At 38.9% G+C, this 13,466-nt stretch overlaps 2 protein-coding genes across 4 annotated transcripts in view; both read left to right on the plus strand.

Moving 5' to 3' along the window:
- The first annotated feature begins 579 nt into the window (after positions 1–579).
- tram1 (translocation associated membrane protein 1) lies at positions 580–10,337 on the plus strand. Its single transcript, XM_084747024.1, has 11 exons — positions 580–856; positions 2,999–3,062; positions 4,604–4,722; positions 4,809–4,925; positions 5,018–5,076; positions 5,999–6,083; positions 6,275–6,345; positions 6,471–6,575; positions 6,665–6,808; positions 7,670–7,821; positions 8,820–10,337. The coding sequence occupies exons 1-11, from the start codon at positions 734–736 to the stop codon at positions 8,888–8,890; spliced, it is 1,110 nt and encodes a 369-aa protein (XP_084603150.1). The 5' UTR covers positions 580–733; the 3' UTR covers positions 8,891–10,337.
- A 2,587-nt stretch (positions 10,338–12,924) lies between these two features.
- ncoa2 (nuclear receptor coactivator 2) overlaps positions 12,925–13,466 on the plus strand; it is an 84,779-nt gene continuing 84,237 nt past the window's right edge. The window contains exon 1 of one of the 3 annotated variants that reach the window (XM_084746845.1): positions 12,925–13,279. The gene's annotated coding sequence lies outside the window, so the exon portion shown is untranslated. The remainder of the gene's footprint in view (positions 13,280–13,466) is intronic. The other 2 variants (XM_084746844.1, XM_084746846.1) reach the window with 2 other exon arrangements.

Consider the following 13,466-nt stretch of genomic DNA (forward strand, 5'->3'; position numbering starts at 1 on the left):
ACATAACCCCCTGTAATACCAACAACGTGTTGTTTTTACACTTCAGCTTTTGTACTGATTAAACAAAGAATATAAAACATGTTAATCTGTAAACTTCAAAGCTGTTGGTAGGTGGATTTTGTTGCCTTTGGACAGAGTCAGGCTACTGTCTCCCTATTTCCAGCCTTTATGATAGACTAAGCTAACCAGCTGCTGTATCTTTATACTAATGCTGGCTACAGTTAAACTGACAGATGTTGCAGGTGTAATGTTGAAATTTAGACATTTCCACAGCAGCCATGTTGATATGAAATAGCAGGTTACCAACATACTTGCCAACCTTGACCAAGGTTTGGAATTAATCTCTTATTCTGTTGGTGGTAAGTGTGTGTGGGCTGGATGGGGGATCAGCTTTCCTTAGGTGGGGTGCTCAAAGGAAAAAGGTTGACGTTAGGATCCACTGCTCTGAACACTCTTGCACTCTACTCCAACCCTCTAAGTGGCGATAGAGAGCCCCAGCTGTTTCTATCCTGTGCGTAAAGAGCCTCGTTGGTCAGGCGCAGCGGCTCTTTCTCCGTGGACCCTCCCACTAGTAGAAGAGTGACACGCCATTCAATTGTAGCCTGGCCCTTTGCTCGTAGGAAGCAGGAGGGAGCTTTGAGCGTCCTCGCACAGGGGCAGTAATAATCAAACCTGATAGAAACCCACCACAGCTGCGCTGCCCGGAGCAAAAGTTGAGCCGAAACGCGCCGACATGGGGATCCGCAAAAAGACGAACAAGAACCCGCCGGTGCTGAGCCATGAGTTTGTCATCCAGAACCATGCAGATATTGTTTCCTGTGTTGCTATGGTGTTTCTGCTCGGGCTCATGTTTGAGGTAAGTCCCGCACACATGTTGAATGGGTTTTAATGGTGGGACGTGCGGGGATGCTCGCCCCGCACACCGGACCCGGGATGCCGAATACTCCCCATCTGTTCTCCTGGAAACTGACATGGCTGTCTGATCTATTCTTCACACTACTTCCTCTTGTGATCGAAAGTTTTCTGTGCACCGTGGCCTCGCTTTGGCTTTTATTCCACCAGACCACCAACTCATCCAGGTAGCCTGGGATCAAATTTCAGTTAAACCTAATTATATCTGTATTACAGCGACGTGAGAACTACTGTCCACTTTCCATCTGGCTGCTTCCCATGTTGAAATCGATATTTCAAATCACTCGTCCACAGGCCCGCGGTTTGATGATAAAAACCAAAGTTTCTCGTGTGCAACATTATCACTGAAATCATGTCATCATGTTGCACATTTCAAAACACTGTTTCTGTCTCGGCGGTGACAATATTGTGCAACGCTCTGGACTCCGGTACTTTATGCGTAGATGTGTTACGTGGCAATCATACAGAGAGTGAGAGAGAGGGCTGTCATCATCACACAAACCCGCTTCACCCAAACTGAAAGTTGTCCTTGGAGCTAAAAGCGGCGCTGTAAATGTGAACTCGACGCTGCGGGCTGGTGAAGCCGGCTCCGGACACACCGTGTGGCCGTGTGTGAGCTCCGTGCTGCTCCACTTTCACACACATTTATGTCTCATTTCAAGCATGTTTCATCCTCGGGGAAAAAGCAGCGCCATTAGCGTCAAACACACGATAGTTTCAACTACTTCCTGTTTTTGTTTTACAAAATAAAAGTCCCTCATTGTGACAGCTGTTGCAGCGTGTGTGTTTTACTGTGTATTCTACTGACAACACAAACTGTTTAAAAACGATGACTATTAACGCCGATTTAACTACACAGCTGTCTATTCAATTTAAATATGTTGCCCACGTAGTTCTTTTGTTGGGAAGGAGAAGTGAGCAGTTTCCCGTTGTAACCTTATTATTCGTCCGTCTTGATGCGGCTCTGTTAGCTGCTCCTGCAGCACATTTACATGATTGGATCTCGAGCAACAGTGATCAATCAATTAGTTGTCAATTCTTAAATTAATCGGCAACTATTTCTATTTCAAAGAAAGAAAAGAAAATATTTAATTCCAGCTTCTTGTTAAATATTTGGTCCCGTATGACAGTAAATTGAATGTCTTTGGGTTGTGGACAAAACAAGACATTTGAGGACATCATCCTTAACATTATTCACTGTTTTCTGTCATTTCATGAACCAAACTACTAATCAATTCATTAAGATTTGATTGATTGATTTGCAGATTAATTGATAATGGGAAAACAATGAAAATTATTAGTTGCAGCCCTACTTATATGTGTATTTAATTTAAATATATTATCCACATAGTTTGTTGTCTTGATGCAGCTCTGTTCTCCTGAAATACACTTTACGTGGTTGGATCATGTTTAACTGCCCATTACGCATAATCCAATTTTAATTTCTTATGCAAGTCATGTAATTCTAAAAATTCTCTTCAATTTACCATTTATTCTATTTGTAAGAACCATAAGAAAGGAGTTTGAAGAGCTTACCACATTTGCCCCATTCTGTCTTTGTTAACAAAGGATTAGTTTCACTGTTAATCATTTTATTTGTAAATTGTCAAAAACATTTGAGGTCCAAAGTGATGTCTTCAAGTTGCTTCTTTTGTCCAGCAAACACTGCAAAGCCCAAAGACTCATAATTTATCATGAAAAGCACCAAAACATTACAATTAAAAAGATTGAACGAGCAAATGGTTGACACTTTTGCTTGAAAAAATTACCGAAACAATGAATTGCTTATCAAAATATTGGCAACAATTTTGTTATGGACTAATCAATAAAACAGCTAATTGTTGAAGCTTTTATCATCAGACTAAAATTGCTATAATAAATTGCTAAGTTAAAACATCCATTGACTTAAGCACAGCTGCAGCCACTTCATTCTGAGTCTTGCAGGGAATCCTTGAATTAAACGTGCAGCACTCCAAGTTTTAGTGTACAAGTAATCCTAGTTATTAAGTTTGAGCCTTGTTTCTTCTGTGCACATGTATGCAGTCTCTCATTACTCATGTTTTTTGTTTTTTTTTTACATTTACAGGTTACCTCAAAGTTTGCAGTGTTATTCATAACTGTCCAGTACAACGTCACCATATCAACAAATGGTAAGTTAAGGACCAGACAGACAGTAAAAGATGATGATTATGTGTGAATGTGTTGAAGTGAATGCTGCAAGGTTTGGCTCTAACTTATGATGCAGTGTTTTCTTTGGCTGGAAGCCTCTCATTTGGATTCTGGAGCGGTACTTGCGTGGCCTTACACAAACCCATTTGAGAGCTCCTTTTTTTTTCCCTTTGGAGCTAAATTTAGTCTGCCTGATTTATAAAGTTCTCTTGTGGCAAGGTTGGTGCCGGGTGAATTTGGGCTAAGGTGTAATATAGGCCTCTCAATTCATGTCCTGCTCATTTCAAGGTTAACAATTTCTCTGCCAACTTTGGATACTGTTGAAAGAACGTTCGACCTCGGAGCTTTTTGTACTCTGGCTGGAGGTTTGCAGGCTGCCAGCTGGCGATTCAGTTCTTATCTGAGAGACCTTACCACTTCAGCTAGCTCTGTAACTTATTTACAGCACGTATCAAATTAGGCAAATAACACACAGCTCCTAAATCTCTCTGTAGTGGAGCGAATCAATAAGGCCATTGTTTTTTTGTCTGTGCCGACTTTCACAAATGATTGGATTGATTTCTTTATGTGTTACCACTCAGGCTTTATCAAATATGCTCTGTCGTCTGTCTCAGCTCATCTCATCATTCACAGTGTTTCACAGATACCAAGCAGGAGGCTGTATAGATCATATCTGACTTAACAAAAAGACACAGGAGGTTTTCTTCTGCAGTAAAATGCCAACTAACTATCTGGCTTATCTCCATTAATCTTTAGTTAGAGAGCTGCATCTGAGAGCTAATATTAGGCTAATATTAAGTAACAAAATCAAGGAAGCTAATTTTGGCCGGTTTTGCTTTAGGCTATGCTTGGCTCATTTACATATGAAAAAAATGAATATGAAAGATGGTTAACATGGTTGAGCCTCTAGCATATCTAAGTACAGGAAACTGAAAATGAGAAAAGGAGAGAGTTGACATTGGTGGTTACCAAACTTTCTTAACCGTCATTGGAACACAAAGACAAAAAGGGGCGGGTCTTAGGAAGGGTCAGACATATTTTCCAACAACATTGGCTCCCATTATTTTTTTAGTTCTCATTTTTTGGACTAGAGCCTTTATGGATAAACACCATAAATTATTGACTATTAACTTATTGCTGCTAATAATTCTGTCACTTTTTTGTTTTGTTTGTTTAGTGCAGTCTTAAGTGTGTTTTTTTGGTTGATTTGTTTTTTATGTGTGTTTGTTCTTTTGTTTGCTTAGCTGTCAGTTTGGTTTAATTTAATTAGGTGTGTGTGTGGGGGGGGGGGGGGGGGGGGGAAGAGAGGGGACTTCTGAGGAAACTCTGTATTCTGTTGTGCTTGTGTGTTTACCCATTGGTACATTCACTGGAAATAAAAAGATGTTTAAAAAGAAACTGCATGAATTGGGTGCAGCTGACATTTAAGATATGCACAAAACACATTGCCAGATAAAAATTCAAATATTTTTTAATCATGATCATTGTGATGACTGTCTGTCCTCTCTGCATGTTACATAAGGCCCAGATGAGACAGCTGTGAACCACTTCCACCATGGCATCAAGGACCTGGCGACCGTCTTCTTCTACATGCTGGTGGCCATCATCATGCACGCCATCATCCAGGAGTATGTTCTGGATGTAAGTGACACACACACACACACATGTGCATATATTTCCATCTCCAAGAGCCGTTCTGCATTGTTTCTTATTGTTTATGTCTGCAGAAAATCAACAGGAAGAAACACTTCTCCAAAACGAAGCACAGCAAGTTCAACGAGTCGGGCCAGCTGAGCGCCTTCTACTTATTCTCCTTCGGCTGGGGCGCGAGCATCCTGCTTTCTGTATGTACAGTAAATAAACTGCTGTTGTTCTTGTTTACATACGTTTTAAGCCTGAAGCTGTCAATGACTGTAACTTAAACGTTTGTTCTTAGGAAAACTTCCTGACCAATCCAGTCACCCTGTGGGAGGGTTATCCTCATACACTCATGCCGTAAGTTATAATGTTGTGTGTGTTTGTGTGTGGACAACATGAGATCTTGTTCTTTGTGGGTTAAATAGATAAGAAAACCTGTCGCATATGTTACTTTAATGATTATTTTATAAGAATGTCAAGTGTAGCACTGAATTGGCCAGTTGAGAACAGATGAGCTAGATTGGCACCTCGGTTAAATTTCTCCTTTCCCGTTTCTTGAACTTAGACATCTTATGAGCTGAGCTCGCATTGGTTAAAAAAAACTGATTTTGAAGATGTCTAAAAGATGTTCCTCGGGGAACGTTGGCACAAAGCCTATGTTGACTGACTAACTAATTAGCTACTGCAAGTTACTGAACTTGCTCAACCCTTATTGCATTTTTTTCCCCAGGTTTTTGTGAATAAAAGTATTTGGACAAATTTTCTTTAACTCAGCCCATTAATGTCATTTTGCTTTACCTCCAGGTTTCTATGAGTCTCAAATAGTCTAAAATCCAATATTCAGAATTTGAGGCCTTAAAGTCTTAAAAACAATTGATTTTCTCATAAAAGGTCTTAAAAATTGATCGAATTATGAAGTTAATGCTACTTTAATAAAGTTTCACTTCAGTGTCACTTTTAAATGTGTTTTTTGGGGAAAAAATATTGATCATGCTGTAACAACTACAAAATGAAAGCAACATTTAACAAGTAACCACTAATGCAAACTTTTTTTTGGCAGTATGGACATGAAAGGTCATAAAAGTCTTAAATGTAACTTGCTGAACCCTGCAGAAACTCTGCATTCATAGTTTTGAACTGACAATCTATGCATTAACTCAAAGACTAAGCCTTTATTTTCAAATATGATGTCTAGTTTTATTGCAAAATTCTACTTAAATTAATTAAAAAAGTCTTTTAATAAGTCATCAAACTTTTTTAATTGTATTTTTTTTTTCAGATTCCAGATGAAATTCTACTTCATTTGTCAGCTGGGCTACTGGTTACACGCTCTCCCAGAACTGTATTTCCAAAAGACAAAGAAGGTAAAGCAAGTGTGTGTGGACTAGTATGATGTCCTGTAGCTTCTGTTTGGACCCTGAGGCAATATCCTGTTTGACTTCCTTGGTTATGTTGCATTGTTTCAAAGAATCTTCTTAATTCTACGTGCAGAGCCGCACCGCTGTAAATATTTTGACCATTTTTGGCCTCTTCGTCCTTTGTGTTGACTGTTTAGGAGGATATTCCACGCCAGCTTGTGTACATCTTCCTGTACCTGGTCCACATTGCAGGCGCCTACATTCTGAAGTAAGAACTGCCACTAAAGAAAACTTATATTAAAGTGTGTGATTGCGTGTTTCTATGCTAGTGGTGGTGCCCTGCAGTGCTGTTCCCATCAGTTGTAATAAATAACGTCTCTTTGCGTCTTTCAGTCTGAACCGTCTTGGTCTGGTCCTGCTGGTGTTGCACTACTTCATCGAGCTCCTGTTCCACGTTTCCCGCCTGATCTACTTCAGCAACGAGAACAGACAAACAGGGTGAGTTCTCGTGTTTTAATGGTGTGTGTTAAGAACACTGATGGGCGAAGTCTTGAATGCGGTGTCACAGTCGAACTCTTGTCTTCCAGTTTCACCATATGGGCCGTCTTGTTTGTCCTTGGACGGCTGCTCACCCTGTCCCTGTCTGTCCTCACTGTGGGCTTTGGCCTCGCCACAGCTGAGAATCAAGGCTTTGATTTGGCTGCAGGAAACTTTAATGTTATTTTTGTTCGGTAAGTGCATCTGAGAAGGGAAGCAGGACTTTTTAATCCTTAAATAGTATTTGAAAATTTTTGTTCTAGTCTAAAAATGTGAAGTAACATTCATCAAGCATCAAAAAATCCACTATGAAATATATCTTTAGCATTATTAGGGTTGTTAATTGTGACTATTTGCTAATGTTCTTGTTATTTTTTAATTCCCATGGTTCAAAAATTTTATTGAGATATTCGCCACAGCTATTATAAAGATCGTCAGCATGAGGTTGGACGCTTAGAATAAAGGAACAAGAGTTTGTTTCTAGACTCACTGTATTACACTGAGTTTCAATAGTCATACAGGAAGGCTCCATTGTAAAGGAGGAAGAGAGCTGTTCACTGACCAGCTCCGATGAATTACAATGAAATATAACCCACAATACATCTTGCGCTAAGCACACGCAAAACCAAGGAAAAAAATTCTTCTTCTGTTGCACCATTAAAGCTGAGTAATTAATTATTGTTTTGTTTCACTGGAGTTATTGAAACATATTGCGGGACTGTAAGAAATTTGCAAAACTGTGCCTTAAAATAGGTACTACTTACTAAACTTAATCAACACATAATGGACTGCTTTGAATATGAGTATCTGAGGGTGGAACAGAGTTATTGTTGTTATTATAGTTACTATTTTTGCTAAAACTGCTGACAAACACCCATATTTTAATTTAAAAAAAATAATAATAGTGAACCTAATAAGAGCTATTTTAAACAATAAAAACTAAAGTTAAACAAGCAAACCCTCTCTGGAAATGAACTGAAACTAAACCGAAATAGAGCTGGCTTATAATAACTCTCGGCTGGACCTGTACATAATTTATTTCCTCTCTCTATCAGGATAACTGTCCTGGCCGCTATCTGCCTCACTCAGGCCTTCATGATGTGGAAATTTATCAACTTCCAGCTGCGCCGGTGGAGAGAGCATGCCCAAGCTCAGACCTTGAAAAAGAAACAAGCTCCTTCCAAGAGCAGATCAAAGAAAGACAAAGGTGAGCAATGAGCACGACGTTCTTCTTCTGCAAAGCACTGAACACTTCCCCACAAAATAAAATGCATTTTAATGAAACAGACCACTTAATGGGGAAGTGAAAAGCGGGAAGCCGCCAAGTCTTAACACGTTTTTGTAGCCATTAAATCCATACATGCATGTCCTCTCATGAAATGTCACATTAAATACATAATGCCCATGCTTATAGACACTTAATGGGATAGTGTGGATTATTTGAAGTGGAGCTGTAGGCGGTCATTATCCATAGTCAGTGTCAAGTTATGTACTGCTCTGGACAGGAACAGGAATTAAAAAAAGTACTTTAGCCACTTAAAAAAGGTCCACCTAAAAAAATAAAATCAATATCAGTTTGAGTGTTTAATATATTTAGAATATTTTCACTGCTTTACTTTGCCATTAGACAGCCTTTTCTGATGGAAAACTGCTGTTATAAAAGCCAAATATCGCTCTCTCCAAAGCAACCAGACTTTAACTTGCAGAGTATGGGAGTTGCTGGTCTACCTCTGTCTCGATGTAACCCCCGATCGATAACCTTTTAAAACACCCAAGTCACACAGACTAACTAACAAATCGAGGCAGCGGTAGACCAGAAACTCTCATACTCTGCAAGGTAAAATTACTGATTTTGCCAATGGAGTTTGGTTGCTTTGGAGAAAGTGATATTTAATGAGGATTTCCCATCAGAAAAGGCTGACAACAAAGTAAAGTTGTGACAGTATTCTAAATATGGTGTAGACTTAAACTGATGTTAATCTTTTTTAGATGGACCTTGTTATTAAGTGGCTAAAATACATTTTGCTTCTGATCCTGTCCATGGCGGCACATTGCTTAGCTTCTGTGCTGATTGTATGCCTACACTGGCTAGAGATGAGTAGCTCATACAACCCCACTTCAAATAATCCGATCTATCCCTTTAACATCATTAATTTGTCAACAACAATAATAATTAAAATAATTTGATGTGTCTTTTGTTTTTAGCCAATGGAGTAAATGGAGTGAATTCCCATGGAGCCGATTCACCAAGAGCAAGAAAAGAGAAGTCGTCATAAATACATTCCTCTCCATCGCCCCCTTCTCTCCTCAAAGAACCATCTTCGTTCCCCGTGCCTCCATGGCTTTATCCCACCAACACCTCCTCCAGCTCCTCCACCACGATATGCATCTTCAGCTCCCAACACAGGACTTTGACCTTCCAGCTGGACTTCCAGGGCCAAAATGCATTTAGCTTTACTCATCGGCAGTCGTCCAGCGCGCCTTGATTTAAGAATCATTGCTCTGCTGTGCCATTTCCAATGAAAAAGAAAACGAATTCAGAAATAAACTATGAAAAAAATACCTTATTTAAGAAGTGCCTATTAATACGGATTGTTTTGTACAGGGTGTGTAATTTTCAAAATTTCAGGAATGACTTAAGTGTTTAATGTTTCTCCCAAGTCAGGTCATTTCATGCTTTTTCCTAAATACTGTGTATTCCAGCCTGTTTTATTTCCCTTTTTTTCTTGTATTTGTAACTGCTAGTACAGCTCCTCTTCTTTACCATTGACTCCTGTTCCTCTTTAGAGGGATTTTTGTAAACGAGTTTATGAGTTTCTTTATATCAACTGTTTTTTCATGAGTGACATACAAGTCTTGTTATAATCTCCATCTTTACAGTGAGAGTATGTTAACAAAAACCTCACACAGAAAGACATTGTATCTCATATTCAAGTAGAATATGCGAGTTTTGAATGTCCACTCATGGACAGAATAGGAGAGACTGTATAAAAGCAACCAAGGACAACAGGTAACATCAACCTGTAATACTGTAAGTAGATTGTCAGTTCAGTATTGTGCAAAGCTGCCCTGTGACCTGATGTAGCATTTAAGTATTGGAGTTTAAGTGCAGCTTTGTAACCACGACAGCCATGAAAACATACTTTTATGTATTCCAGTTCTGCCTAAAATGCTGTTAATAAATGAACACACCTCATCATTTAGTTTTGAGTGTTAGAACACTTTAAAGGACAAAATCAGGCGAAACATCCCTTTAGTGAGCTTGGTTGAATCACTGTCTTGTACGGTCCCTTTTCATTTGATGTTTATCTGGTATGGATTTACTGTATTTGTTTGGCCTTGCATTAGAAATGTTCACGAGATTTGTTGTAAAAGCAGGGACTGGGAATGAGAAAACCATATTTAGGCTGGCTGTTTTTTCCCCCGTTTCTACTGTTGACTGTGCCAAACGAGCCTGACTGACTGTTGATATATATGCCTTTTACTTACATGCCATAAAATTGATTTACAAAGCTATAGAGCGCAGTCAGCTGTATTGTAAGAATCAGTCACCCAGGTAACACTTGGTTTATGGTAAAGAATAAACCCATTAACTAATTTAGACACACAGTAGTGAGTCACCGTTACCTCCGGCAGTATATCAGCAGTGTGTGTGGTTTTCTCAACTTGCCCTGAGGATTTATCTATCAAACAAAAGAATAAAGTGCTTTATTGAAAAAAAAAGAGATGTCAGAATTTTTTTTTTTTTTTTTTTTTTTTTTTTTTTGCTGTGGTAATAATAGTCTGATTTATATTGCCTAATATCACAAATTTGCCTCAAGTAGTTTCACAACATGTACAGCATTTGTCACCCTCTCTCCTTAGACCCTCGATGCAGATGAGGAAAACCCTTTCAGAATAAAAGCCTGATAATGATCATGCTTTAATGGTAAGTAAAATAATTTTGTTTGTCTGTTAGATTTTAATTGCAATATTTCCAATAGCCTGATACATGGGAAGTAAGTCAGTTTTTGTGAGGAAAGATTTGCTTTATACTGTGCAGAACAAAGTTTGCCAAACTTTTTCATGTCGAGGAGCCCCGCAATTTTATTTTAAGGAATCCCCTCAGATTGAGTTACTTTTAGGTTTGAAGTTAATAATGTTTTTATAGTGAATCAGTGATCAAACTAGGATAGCTATAAACTACAATCAATTAAAATGGCCAGTTGTATTTATTCCCTTTTTCAAACTTCAATAAAATGTCATGAATGTTAAAATATTTTATTCCTTCTTTTGCTGGGGATCCCTGTTTTCTCCAGACCCCAGTTTGAAAATCACTGGTGTAAAAGCACAGAGTCCTGAACAAATCCTGCAATCAGGTAAACAAAACCAAAAAAATCCCTGTCAAACGGGAGCAACTGCGAGAAAAACCCTAAACAAATGATGGTGGTTGCGTGTGGCTGAATGCGTCCACACTGAGTTTCTGTTCTCTACTGTCTTTTACTCATGGTCATGAAAACATATAGAAACCGCCCTGTTGATATTTGACCTACCTGCCGCTTGGTGGCGGTGTTGCACAAGTTTTAATGGAGAGAAAACGCCTGTGTACTTGTGTGATCCATGAACAGTCATCCACACAGTAAATCAAGGTACATAAGTAGGGCACGCTCATTTGTGATATTAAGCTTATCAATTAGCTTGCAATTTGTGTTTAAGTACATTTGTCATTTTATTGAGATAGCAGAGAAATGTTTGTGGTGTTGAAAAGTCTTGCCCAGATATTGGACATTTTCTGTCTGCTACTGTGTTACAGCCAGTATTATAATAAAAAAAATAAATAAATAAACCAGGCTAGACTGAAACTGAAGCTTTAAATATGAAAGATAAGGGGGGAAAGAAACTACATGACTTTTACCAGCCTTTTTTATTTGCAGTACAGTGCTTCTACCCATCATTTTATGGCCTTAAATGTACATATATCTTGGTAAGCATTATTCTTACAGGTGAAGATGTGTTGATTATACACTTTTTCCCCCTATACTGAGAAACCTGAGTTGGGAAAGTGGTTACAGGGGAGACTGGGGACTGTTGAAACAGAGGATGGTTGCAACAAGTCTTATTCCACCAATCTCAAGCATGCTTGAGTAATGACACTCATATTGCACGTGCTTAGTTAGACCCTGTCCCCGCCAGGAAGACAGAAGACACATCCCACAACATTCAACAAGAAATTAACTGTTTTGGTTTAGAAATATGAAAGTATTTTTTTTCATGAGCTGTATGTTTGTCATACTGTCCTGACCCTTTGTGACTTTAAATCCTTGTTTTATCGACTTCTAAGTGACATGGTTAGCACGTGTCAAGGTCAGTGTGTCTCGCTAGCACATGATGTCATACCTGATAGATGCAACAAGTTGCTGTAACCATCCCAAGTTCAGTAACCATATCAAAACAGACCATACAACAGTATTTTTCAACATAAAGAAGTCATTGCTGCAGTTTTGTACAAATGCAAATTGTTTTTCCTGTCTCATACAGAGAATGAAAACCATTTTTAACATCTGCACATTGACTCAAAGTCAGCTTACACTATATGCAGAAACACATAAAACTCAATAACTGTTATCTAATAAATATTACCAAGTAAGTACTATAGGCTAATATATAATAAAATAAATAACACCACACATTATTTTATTGTTAAAAAATGCTAATTTCACAATATCATGGCTATTGAGACACAAACCAAAAGTTAATTGGTGAAATTTAATGTATTTTTAACATGTTGCAACTGTCCCCGGGGTCAGGGTCAGACCCTGACTGGATCTGACTTCTTCCATTCAAAGAAATATTATGAATGATATGTCATATGCAATCATTTTTTTAAATGGTATGGGTAAAAATCAGACAAACGCTGAGTTTAATATATAAAGATTTAGCTGGTCTAGTCCAAATAATAACTGAGAGAAATGGGGTTGCAAAATAGGGTTGCAACTATCCCCAGTCTCCCCTAGTATGTTAAAATTAACCCGGCTGAACTAATATTGAACCTCTAGATATGTGATTAAGGGCAACAAAAACGGCATTACTTTTATCAGTGTGTTTTTATTTGCAGCACAGTACTTTCACCCAGCATTTTATAGGCTGTCATAAATCTTTATGGCCTTAAATGTACATACAACTTGGTAAATAGTAGCCTATTCTTAGGAGATATTAGTGTGACGTGTAATCCACTTTATTTCCTATACTAAGAGTTGAGATGGGGGTTGAACTGTAGTTTGCCTACCTTTAAACCACGACCACAACATGCATTTAAACATTACTGACATTCGTGACACGGTGGTGCTCTCAAGTATCAATTAGTGGTTGTCAGATTTAAAGTCGACAAATTAATGCAGTTCAGTCGCATATTAAGTACGCTGTCATCCTGACAGGTAAATCTCCGTAGTGTTGCTTTACGAAGCCCGGCGGTGAGTGAGTTGATAGTGCTGGAGCCCCGTGATGTGGTTTGGTGTGGGGGAGGATAGCAGCTACCAGCCAGATAAACACTCAGCATTGGTTTGCACAGCAGGAGTAACATGGCGGCACAGTTAGCCAGCAGAAATGTTGTTTCACTACCGCGAAGGTCAGAGCTGCGTCTGATAAACGGAATTTAACAGCGAGGACACGGCCCAAAGTCTTCAATCGTAAGTAGCCACATGTGTTGGTGCTCCTGGTTGAGACAGGACGGGGTGTTTTCACTGTGAAATCCATGATCCCAGTACGAGGTCTTCAATCTCGGTTGTCTGGCACAGGCTCTCGCTTCTTCGGCGTTAGCTTGTTAGCAAAAGCGTTAGCTTCTTGGCTAAGCCCGCTGCCTCTGTCAATAGTGTT

Source organism: Lutjanus erythropterus, chromosome 21 (genome assembly GCF_056507025.1).
Source record: "Lutjanus erythropterus isolate fLutEry1 chromosome 21, fLutEry1.hap2, whole genome shotgun sequence".
Lineage (NCBI taxonomy): Eukaryota > Metazoa > Chordata > Actinopteri > Lutjaniformes > Lutjanidae > Lutjanus > Lutjanus erythropterus.

What these genes read in the sequence shown, in the direction of transcription:
- tram1 (XM_084747024.1), top strand. Translation starts at nt 734, where the DNA reads ATGGGGATCCGCAAAAAGACGAACAAGAACCCGCCGGTGCTGAGCCAT. An exon ending in GCGCGAGCATCCTGCTTTCT is followed by an intron (nt 4,926 to 5,017) that starts GTATGTACAGTA and finishes GTTTGTTCTTAG; the next exon opens with GAAAACTTCCTGACCAATCC. An exon ending in ATTTCCAAAAGACAAAGAAG is followed by an intron (nt 6,084 to 6,274) that starts GTAAAGCAAGTG and finishes TTGACTGTTTAG; the next exon opens with GAGGATATTCCACGCCAGCT.